Below are 11,807 nucleotides of genomic sequence, written 5' to 3' on the forward strand. Positions count from 1 at the left end.
ACCTCTAAGCTGCTGGAGTTCCATGTTCAAACTCTCAATGTTACTTTCGTAGAACTCAAGATTCTCAGGGGTCTCTGCCCTTAGTGATTCCTCTTGCTTCTCCTCCAGCAGTAAGTTCAGCTCTTCTTGAGCCCTGCAGCACATATCCAAGTCCTGTTCCATCTCCTGAATCCTCACCAAGACTAAGGGACACTGGGAAGTCTGGTCCAAAGTTTTCTCCATGTTCTCAGGGCTCTCCTTTTCTAGGCTCTCCCAGCCAGGACGGTTACAGGTTAGGAGCTTGGGGGGTACTGCATTCGTTCTTTGCTGGGCCGAGGGAGGCAGGGGAGCGGGGCGAGAGGGTCGCATTGCCAAGGGTGGTTCCGGTCTCAGGCTCTGGTCCACTGGCAAATGGGGAGGAGTGGATGCTGGAGTACAGGGACGGGGTGGCGGTGGCCTTAGAGCCTTTCTCCTCTCAGGCAGCTCCTGCTGGATGATTAGCTTCGAGGAACCTCGGAAAATATCCTTTTCGGAGTTAAAGTCCATGATTGAAAAGTGGCGCAAAATTTTATCTGGTTCTGTGCCGGGCCCTGACAAGCTCTTCTCAAACTCTATCAGTTGTTGTGTCAACTTAGAATCCAGGTCCGTGTTGCCGTCTCCCTCTGAAAGTGCCACTGCTTCCACAGCAGGTGCCTTGTCTTGCAGACCAGGCTTCATCTCTGATCTCTCTGATGCAGAGCAAAAGCTGGAAGCATTTTCTTTGGGTGTGAGGTGCTTTTTCACACACCTCGCCATGCCCTGGAGCTGAGGGCTCAACTGGCTGGGTCTGACTGCCCTGGAGGCTAAACGGGAAAAGGTGCTATGAAGAGGTGGCACTGGCTTCTGAAGGGTTTTCGGCTGGGAGTATGTTCTTCTGGGAGGTAGGCTGGAGTAGTCTCTAGTCCTTGCTTCTAGAGGAAGAGGGTCAGAGTACTGGTTGGGGCTGGGGTTGCTTCCTCCTCCTATAGAATAATACTGGTTTTTCTGCAATTCGGGATGAAAAGGTACTGGAGTTTGGGACGTAACACCATTTACCACCTCTGAAGGATCATTTGTGGAAGAGTATTTGGTAAGAAGCTGTTCATGCCCTGAACCTGTGCTTCTTGGGGGCCCCTCTGAGGTGCCCACATCCCAGTGAGAGTTTTTGTCTTCTTCATACTCAGAAGTCAGATGCTCCAGTGGGGAAGTGGATGTTTCAGAAATAACTGAGTTGGACTTCTCTGCTTTATACTCATGAGATTCATGTCTTTTTCCTTCCACTTCTAAGAAGTCCTCTGAACAATCCAAAGATGTGTCAGGGATGTTGGTGAGGCTGCTTTCCTGTGGCAGATCCACGGTTTCCTCCACCCTTGTTTGAGGACATAACTTTACAAAGCGGTAAGGAAAGATGCCTGTCCTGCCCTTCAGTGATCCTTCTAGCCAGCCATCTTCCAGGGTCCCCAGGATTCGGATTTTATCGCCTACTTCGAAATCCAACTCATTTGGCTCCAGGGCTTGGAATCTGTAGAGGGCAATCCCGTAGGTGCCTGGCTGCTCGCCTTCCTCTTCTGGCTGTCTCTCTTCTCCTGTGTTGGTACCTACTTCACCGTTAGTAATGCAATCATCGCAATTTCCAGAACTTACGGACTCATCCACAGTCCTCAGGGGCCCCAAAAGCTCTACAAAACCTTCCGGAAAAATGCCTCTTCGACCCTCTAACTCCCCTTCAAACCAGCCTGGTTCAGGAACTCCAATAATGGTAATCACATCCCCTTCTCTGAAGTCCAGCTCCTCATCCAGCTGGGCAGAGAGCCCCATCAGTGCCCGGGCCTGTCCCATTGAATACTCGGGAATCTGGAGAAGGGCACTCTGTGAGTGCCACTGCCGACTCTGTGAGGAGAGGCAGAGCTCCCTAACACATGAGGATGGGAAGAAGCCCCGGGCACCCCAGCAGCTCCGGCCCTGCAGCCAGCCGGCAGTGGGAGTGCCATCGAGAACCACTAGGTCACCTGAAGAAAGAGAAGAGAAGCAAAGATAATGACCTCGGTTATCACCTCAGCAGGATACTGGTATAACTAATAGTGCAACTCATCATCTTAAATAGCTACCAAATTCAAGGGAATATAAACCTAGAGTTTTAAGTGCATGAACACTTTTTGACAATTTAGTGACAATATAGTGAACATTCCTGTAAACCCATGGTTTTCAAAATGTGGTCTGCTGAACCCTGGGGGTGGATCCCTAAGATCCTTTCAGAGGGTCTGTGAGGTCAAAACTATCATATTTTCTTCATACACTTCATATACTTCAGTCAAAACAATGTAACGTGGCAAACTGAATATAGATTCAAGTAAAAGAATCTAGATTTCTTCTATTAAACCAAGTATTAAAGACATCTGCAGAAAATGCAAACCAATGTTACTCTTCTCACTAAATTTTTTTTGTTTAGGAAACTAGTTATTTTTCATAAACTGTTATTTATGTTATTAATGCTAATATGAGTTTTTAAAAATAAATTGATAATTTAAAAAATTTCTCAGCTTTAACAGCTAATATGGTAAATATCAATAGACTGACACAAGCAAGTGCTCTTTAGGGTCTCAAAAACTTCTAAGAATGTAAAGGCATCCTAAGATCAAAAAGTTAGAGAAATGCTACTACCAGCAATAGTCTGTACCACTGGATTCATTTATAAATGATGAAGAATATAGTCATGGCCACTATAGTCCTTTGAATAGATGGATCTAATTTCTCACACTAAATTATATTCAATATCAAAAATCGAACAAAGAAAGAATCTTCAGGAATGGGTTGGAAGTGTAGGGTGTGGACAACAAACTGTTCATTTATTTTCTCCAGAGCCCTTCTTTTTTTTTTTTAAACATCTTTATTGGAGTATAATTGCTTTACAATGGTGTGTTAGTTTCTGCTTTATAACAAAGTGAATTAGTTATACATATACATATATCCCCATATCTCTTCCCTCTTGCCTCTCCCTCCCTCCCACCCTCCCTATCCTACCCCTCTAGGTGGTCACAAAGCACCAAGCTGATCTCCTTGTGCTATGCGGCCGCTTCCCACTAGCTCAGTTTTACATTTGGTAGTGTATATATGCCCATGCCACTCTCTCACTTTGTTAGAGCCCTTCTTGAACTATCCTTATCCTGAAAATACATCATAATGAAATCTTAGAAGAACGTTCTAGTAATCGGCAGTTTGTTTTTGAAAATAACCAGTAGTTCCAATATTGCTGTTTCAGGCTATCTTCACAAAATATAAGCTAAACAGTTAGCATCTGCCTTATTATTGAAGAAGGTGAGGAAAGGATTTGCCCCAGTTAAAAAATTACCCTATAGTTTTGCAGCAAACTGTTTTGCAGCAAACTTTTAATTATCTGATTATGAACTATTCATTTTGTAGATCATCAGTTTTAACTTTTTTAACTAGCTCCACGCTTCTAACTTCCTTTCGTCCTCTAATTTCTTCTCTCAAAATATTTATTCCATTCGTCACTTACTCTTTGCTACCTCATCCAACTCCCATCATATCTCACTCTTAAACCTCGCCCCAGACACTGTCTCTTCCAGTCTACCAAATCATTCATGCCAAACTAAGATTACAAATGTACCCATTTTATCATATCCCTCCCCTGCTCAAAAGTTTACCATGAGGCATGAAGGCTTCTTCCTACCGCTTAAGGCTTCTACTCTAATAATCCTATTATTACTACGGGAAATATATTTTAAAAAATAAGTTTGCTGTGGACACTCTCCAAAGAGGTTTAGTTAACTAAGCTACCAAAAGGCTACTCTTATGTTTTCACCTCAGTGCAAACTGGTATTCACATCCAGTCACAACCACCCCTTGCCCCATCCCCAGCTATCCAATATTATCTCACCTCTGAGACCCTATTCCACACAAGGGGACTTTCATTGTCTCCTATAGAAGCCTCTCCATCTGAAACCTTAGCATGCTTCCCTGAGAAACCTTAGAAGCCTACACACATCTTGGCCATCTGTAGCCTACTAAAGAAATGATCACTTATATCAACAATTTTGACACTTGTATTTTTATATACTACACAGCTTCTAATGTAAGATTTTGCATTTACTGGTAGGCACCCAATACATTTTCACTGATTTCATGCTGTTTTGCTTAGATGTCCCTGAAAATAGGGTCTTGGTCCTATATTTCTATTTTCCTTTAATTCCTGATTCAATATCCATTGGTCAGAGCTTGGGGTCCTGAGAATTACAAGTGACTTTTTCCCCCACTAGTTCTAAGGCCATTCCATCAGGACCACAGAGGGAATTCACTGGAGACATGGCTACTGTTCAGACACAGTAGGTCTTTTGGTGATTAAGAATAAAAGTGTGGGCTTCCCTGGTGGCACAGTGGTTAAGAATTTGCCTGCCAGTGCAGCAGACATGGGTTTGAGCCCTGGTCTGGGAATATCCCACATACCGCAGAGCAACTAAGCCCATGTGCCACAACTACTGAGCCTATGCTCTAAAGCCCACGTGACACAACTACTGAGCCCGCGTGATACAACTACTGAAGCCCACGCGCCTAGAGCCCGTGTTCCACAACAAGAGAAGCCACCGCAATGAGAAGCCCGCATACCACAACAAAGAGTAGCCCCCACTTGCCAAAACTAGAGGAAGCCAGCGTGCAGCAACGAAGACCCAACGCAGCCAAAAATTAAAAAAAAAAAAAAGAATAAAAGCGTGCCAAAACTCCCACTCTCCTGGCTTTGAAATGAACTGGCTTTCTTTCCTTCCTTCTGTCCTTCTTTCCTTCCTTCCTTCCCTCCTCCCTCCCTCCCTTCCCTCCTTTCGGCTGTATTGGGTCTTCGTTGCTGCGCGCGGGCTTTCTCTAGTTGCGGCGAGCAGGGGCTACTCTTCGTTGCGGTGTGCGGGCTTCTCATTGCGGTGGTTTCTCTTGTTGTGGAGCACGGGCTCTAGGCATGCAGGCTTGGTAGCTGTGGCTCGCGGGCTCCAGAGTGCAGGCTCAGCAGTTGTGGCACACACGCTTAGTTGCTCCACGGCATGTGGGATCTTCCCAGACCAGAGATCGAACCCTTGTCCCCTGCATTGGCAGGCGGAGTCTTAACCACTGTGCCACCAGGGAGGTCCCTGAACTGGCTTTTTGCTTGTTCGTTTGTTTTGTTTTGGTTTTGGTTTTTTTTGCGGTACATGGGCCTCTCACTGCCGTGGCCTCTCCCGTTGCGGAGCACAGGCTCTGGATGTGCAGGCTCAGCGGCCATGGCCCATTGGCCCAGCCGCTCTACGGCATGTGGGATCCTCCTGGACCGGGGCACGAACCCGCGTCCCCTGCATCGGCAGGCAGACTGCCAACCACTGCGCCACCAGGGAAGCCCTGAACTGGCTTTTTTAAACCTGCAGAATTAGAATATTTTCTTGTTTTACCAAATCTTCATGAAACCCTTATAACAGGGTTTGCTTTCCTATTTTCAGTTGTTTTTTTCAGACTGTTTTTTCCCTTTCCTTCTTTCTTTTTTTTTCTTTTGGCCATGCGGCACAACTTAGTTCCCTGACCAGGAATCAAACCCATGTCCCCTGCACTGGAAGCACAGAGTCTTAACCACTGGACTGCCAGGGAAGTCCGAAAACAATGTTGTTTGTTTTTATTTTGGCCGTGCCATGCGGCTTGCAGGATCTCAGTTCCTCAACCAGGGATCGAACCAGATCCATGGCAATGAAAGGCTGGAACCCTAACCACTAGGCCACCAGGGAACTCCCTGGGTGACTGTTTTGATAAGCTTTATTACCTGGCAGATTGTCATTCTGTTATTTCTATATAATAAAGGTTTTGTTTGTTTTTTTTAAGTCACGATTTAGGCCCTGAAAAGCACTTTAGAGATAATTTTGGTGAACACTTTTATTTTACAGCCTGCCCTGTTACTGAGTTTTTTGCATTCCTATGCCTTAGGAATAGAGGCTGCTTAGTGATCATTTCTAAATTTCAAAAACAACAATAAGAGGAACTCCTGGAATAGAGTGAACAAAAAAATAGGAAGTGGGGTGACTCTTAGGGTCAGCCTGAGCCTTTTGCTTATGCACGATTAATCCCAGCCACCACACTGCTTGTTTCTTCTGGTTAGATTTTTTTATTCGAAATGCATTAAGAATAAGATGATAAGAAAGAATGAATGTCCTAGAATCTGAATATAAGTAGTTTGACCCTGCAGTATAAAGTCCCTCACTGAAATCTACTGCCCAGGGACTCTGTACTCTATGCAGACCTACCACTCTTTACCTGGGTTTCCACACGAGCCATATCAGAACCTTAATCCTGATATCTCACACACATGGCACCACAGATTTATGACACAAGTGCTTTAACTGATAATTATCATTTATCTATCTATTTATTTGTAAATAAGTTTATCAATTTAATTTTCATTGGTCTTTTCTGGGGGTTGAGAGGTGGCCTAGAAGCATGAGCTTATAGGCAAGGGATAAGCATTCTGTGTTGTGTCAGGCAATTAAATATTTCATTGCTCTAATTTTTTTTCTCTCCTCTTTCTCTGTCTTTTCCTTGTTGTTTTGTTTTTGTTTTTTGTTTTTTCTCTCTTTTTCCCCCTCTTTATTTTCTAGGACAGCACCTACATTGATCTAAGAGACAAACTTGTTTCTGAATTTAAATATAACTCAAATACAGGGAACAGACCAAAACAAATGGAAAGCTTCGGGAAAAGGAGAAAGGGTGACACCTGCTGGAAGAACCACTGGTGGTCTGGATTCGAAATAGAATCTCCCAGGGAAAATGTACATACACACAAAACTTCACATAATTATCAGGAAATAAGGTCCCCCGAAGCACATCCATGATCCCCAAGAATCCCAGGTTGAGAATAATAAAATAGGTAATCTTTATTGGGTGCTTACCCTCTGCCAGATGCGTTACATGTATAACCTCATTTAATCCTCACAACTACCCTGATGTACGTATTATTATTTGCAGACAAGGAAACTGAGGCCAAAAGAACTTAAGTAATTAGTACAGAATCACAGTTATTGAGTTGTGAAATTGGATTTAAATCTAGGGCCATCAGAATTCTTATCCCCTAAACTATACTGCCTGCCCTAAATACATATATATTTTTAATAATATAATTTTATAGTTAAAATATATAATTTTTTCTCTTATAACTCTCGATATTTCTGAAAGATAATAACAACTAAAGGCAGCATGGTAAAACAAAACAGATCTCAAACATTATCCCACGTGCTCTTAAAGGTTTCCAAATCCCTCCTGACATATATTAAATCAGAAGAGGAGAAGCTTCACTGCTACACTGAAGGACCAAAGGAAAGGCAAAGAAACAACAGGGAACTGGATTAATAGTACTAGAGGACAGGGATAAAGGAATGTATATACTCATGAGCGGAGACACTGATCTAATGGAAAAAGCAGAAGGGCCATTTTCAGTCTAAGAAGTAGAAGGGCCATTCCAAGCAGTAGACTTAGATTCAAGTCATAAACTGTATATAGTATAAAACAATACTTTCATTTTTTTTAGTGATTTTGTTTCTAACTAGTAAAATATGTTATATATATAGAAAACAAGAGGAATTAAAATCATTTCTGTGTCTCAAGCTAAACTTCCCAGAAAAAGACAAATTGTATAGATACACCTACTTTCCCCATCCTCAGAGGCTATTATGTTCAAATCGGAAGACATACAGAGCTAAAATACGTGAACAGCATAGAAGGAAAGAGAGCTGAATAGTCAATGTGTTTACTGGCAGCACAGTATCACAGAAGACAAAACCACTAATAATTAGTACATCTCTTTCTATTCTCTCTTTTCCTATGTATCCCCCCTTGCCCTGCATCCTCTTCTTTTGAGCTCTGCTTATGTTTTTCAGCTCCACAGCCTTAACTTGTTAAAAGATAGTCAAGATAAGATCTACAGACTCCAGGACCCAGCCTGACCTTGAGTCAGTCTTGGTAGAGGTGACTTGTGGCTGAAAGGTCCACACCAGGGTTTTCCTGAGAATCTCAGGTGGCTCTGGGATTCCTGAGGTGGATTTTAACTTCAAATCAAGTTCAGAACATATCAGTCCAGTCTTCCCAGGAGAGGCATTCAGCAGAAAATCTGTTTAGTACCTAAGACTTGACTATGCAAGATATATTATGAAGCAAAAAAACTAATTCCAGAAGCCACTTCCTCAAATTCCTCAAATGTTGCAGACATACTGTATATTCCCACATAGTACATTGTTATACACAGTATTTGCTCCAGGAACCAGGTGTAGGAAAAAACAATGCCAGGCCACCCACATCCTCTGCACAGCTCTGGTGGAAGCCACTGTGCCTTTGCTTCCACCAGACCCTCTGAATGGTCTGATGTGGACTCAGCCCTCCTATGGGAGAGCTGTGAGTAGGGACAGATGAGGCTCCCTCCTATAACATCTTCATCTATTTCTGTCTGTCTTCCCAACGCGGATTAGCAAAAAAGCACACAGAACAGAGGTAGAGGCTTAGTGTAAAGTGAAGGCAAGAAACTCTGAAAGCTGATTTTGAGGATTAAGGTCAAAGCCCAATATTCCTTCCTTCTCACTGACTAAGGGTTAGGGACTTTGCTAGGTCTCTCTCCCCACCTCTGCACTCTCTCTGCCATATGTGTACACAGTTTAAGAAATTAAGCCTATCCCTTTAGTGCCATAGTCAAAAGAGTAAGTAACAACAGTAATAACATACCTAATAAATTATACAATTTTGATGACTGTTGTGAGTCATCATAAAATTGCACTGATCATAAGCTTCAGTTTGTCGAACACTACTGGCTTCTGTGCTTATGCAGAAGTGTATGGACTTAATCAAGTACATGTGCCGAAACGGTCTAGTCACTCTTTAGACGTTCGTATGTCTATCAGAGTGTAAGAAGTGAGAAATACTTGGAATATCACTGAGACATGGCTATGACCATCCGTTTTAAACCACTTCCCTTTAAACTGGTTATGATGAGAGCTTTAATAATATTACCTAATAGTTAAATAGTAATGGGGCTGTTTTGCATCTCTCTCTTATTTTGCATACCATAATTCCTGCTCTACTATTATGCATTAATAAATAGTATGTTGTTAGCAAAGTCATATCAATTTTTACGGGAAAAAAAGATAACTGTAGTCTGAAGTGTAGCTACAACCTGGGGCAGTAGAAAGAGAATACTGGACTTACAAATAATCAGGTGATGTAACTTCACATTCTGAGGCCAAAACTTCTCAACTGCAGGTAACATTCTTTGAATCTCATTCGCATTATTATTATCATTTTTTTTAATGGTAAGTGGAGGAAGTCACTTGCATTATTTTTTAAATGCAGTTAATAATACCCACTTTGCTACCTGCCAGGTCTGTGCTGAGAATGAAATGAGAATGTATTTGTGAGAAAAAATGCTGTGGAAATTATGAAATGCTACTCAAATATAAGGCATTATTATTGTCAGCACTATCTTGGTATTATTGAAGACTCTCTAGAGGTTAGTCACATAAAAATTCAAAAAAAAAGATCTAGTTGTCAAAATGGACTGACTCCACCAATCTTATTTTAAACAGTCTACTCTTGGATGATCAACTTACCTCGATGGAGGGAAAGGCTGTTCAATTCTAGGGATGTAAATTCACAGATACAGACAAACAGTCTCTCGCCCTCTTTTAGACTGGGAATGGTAACAACTTCCACAAAACTGCTGGGGAACTGTCCTGAAAATAAAAGCAAACATTTCCAATATTAAAATTCCTTTTTTCTGTCTGTGTACCAGGACAAAAAACTTTTTTCTGAGCCCATTTATAAACCCTGAATTGAAAACTCACTGAGTACTCATCACTGGAGAATATAGTATAGAAAACATGCAGTGCACAAAATTAGGTGCATGCAGAACACAGAGGGTGCAATTCAATTCAATGAGCATTTACTGGGTGTCACTCTACCAAAGGCACACTGCAGAGGGGAAAATGAGTAAGACAGTCTTGGCCCTGAAAGATCTTAAAATTTGATTCAGACATAAAATCTAATTCAGACATAAACAATAATTCAGTTTGAAATCCAGTGTCACATCCTAGGTACACAAATTGCTATGGAAGTTCAGAGAAGGTAGGAAATGGGTCAGGAAGAAAATGAAAAATTTTATGAAAAAGACTACAGTTGAATCTGAAGACTGGCAGGGTTTTAACAAGTAATAATAGACAAACAGGGCCTGTCAGTTGGAACACATTGGAAAGTTTAGTTGATTCCACCTTCTAACTATCTCTTGCATCTGTCCACTTATCTCCAGATTCACCACCTCGGTCCAAGCCATCAGCACCTCTCACCTGGATTACTGCATCCACTTCCCATCCCACCTCCCTGTCTTTGGCTTTGCCCTTTCCTACCATTCTTCAATCTGCAGCATCAAGCCTTCTAAAAGACAAATCTGATTGTGCTTAAAGCACGTTTACAGTATCCTGTTTCCACAACTCCTTTCCATGGCATGCGCTGTCCTCCATGATCTAGCTTCCGCTCATCTCCCCATGCCATCTCCCCCCGCTCAACCATTCACACTCCATATGCCAGACTGAACTTTCTCAGTCCTTCCATGTTCTTTCTCTCTCATTCCAGGGCCTCTGAATAAGCAATTCTCTCTGCCTACCCTCTTTGCCTTGCTAACTCCTACTCACCATTTTTATCTCAGCTGAGATGTCACTTCTACTGGGAAATAATCTATCATCTCCCAAATGTGGCTTAAGTAACAATAAGAGTCTGTTCTAAGGATTGTATGATATACTCCAGCCCAGACTTCCATAAATATATATAAGTTAAAGATTGGATTTAACATAGATGCATAGTGTGGGGGAAAAACTTCCAGCCTTCCCTTGGCAAATTCATAAAAGAAACTGGTGCTAACATGTTTTCAAGAATAGAAAAAAGGAAACCAGGTGCATGGAAAGTGGAAGTTAAGTGCATCTAGGGTAGAGGGCAGATTTAATAAATTTAGGACACCCACGAATCTAGGAGGGCAGCTGGTACCTAACCATGTCAACCTTTTAAAGGAACCAGTAAGGAGAGATGCAGTGATAACAGACATTCTCTCCTTGCTGGTAGAAACCACAGTAAACACACACACAGAAAACACAAAAGGATCTGAAGTGTATTTATTGGGCTTCCCCTTAAACCTTTATTTTTAATATGGAAAGAAGGGAGGGTCTGTGGTCTATTTTGTACGTGAGGAATTATGAACCTCTTACCTGTCACATCCTCTTTCTTTCCTAGAAGCCAAAATTCATCCACCACTGCCAACACCTCAATAACATCTCCCACAAAGAGCGGCAGTTCTTCTGATACGCTAGGGCAGAAGTCAAAGATGGCTCGAACCACTGAGCCAGCCTCCATCTTTTATAACCTGGAAAGAAAGGTCAATAGAAATGGGAAAGCATAAGTATTTAAGACACTGTAATATAGATTGGTATCTTGAGAATTATCATTAAGATATAAAGTATCTTATTAATAATAAATTATTACTAAGATATAAAGTATATATAAGACTACTTATAATGAAGTCAAAGCTAAGCAAATAAGAAGTTTGTACTTTTAAAAAATCAAAATACTGTCTCATTTCTTTAAAAACAATAATTTCCTCATATGTTTTCATTTAATTCTCCAAGTCATTCTGGAATTGAAAAAAAAAAGTGACTTATAGCTATGTGGAATAGAAAACATGCAACTTGGAAATGCAGACTTTCCAATATGCTTGAAGAAGGCAATATGGGAATTAACATTTTTAAGGTACCAGGCAAGAGGGT

At 41.7% G+C, this 11,807-nt stretch overlaps 1 protein-coding gene across 14 annotated transcripts in view; it reads right to left on the bottom strand.

The window, feature by feature from the left end:
- The window catches only part of DNMBP (dynamin binding protein), a 117,013-nt gene that overhangs the window by 71,572 nt on the left and 33,634 nt on the right, over positions 1 to 11,807 (bottom strand). For 10 of the 14 annotated variants that reach the window (XR_016388142.1, XM_089898005.1, XM_089898007.1 and 7 more), the window contains exons 2-4: positions 11,253 to 11,407; positions 9,609 to 9,731; positions 3 to 2,006 (exon numbers count right to left, since the gene is read on the bottom strand). Coding sequence is in view for 13 of the 14 variants with exons in the window: in XM_089898005.1 (XP_089754131.1) it covers positions 3 to 2,006; positions 9,609 to 9,731; positions 11,253 to 11,397 (2,272 nt within the window). In the remaining variant the exon portion in view is untranslated. Of the gene's footprint in view, positions 1 to 2; positions 2,007 to 9,207; positions 9,388 to 9,608; positions 9,732 to 11,252; positions 11,408 to 11,807 lie in introns of those variants that run through there. The other 4 variants (XM_089897999.1, XM_089898004.1, XM_089898002.1 and 1 more) reach the window with 4 other exon arrangements.

Source organism: Delphinapterus leucas, chromosome 16 (assembly GCF_059928025.1).
Source record: "Delphinapterus leucas isolate spDelLeu-1000000601 "Yukka" chromosome 16, BTC_Dleu_Yukka2, whole genome shotgun sequence".
Classification (NCBI taxonomy): domain Eukaryota; kingdom Metazoa; phylum Chordata; class Mammalia; order Artiodactyla; family Monodontidae; genus Delphinapterus; species Delphinapterus leucas.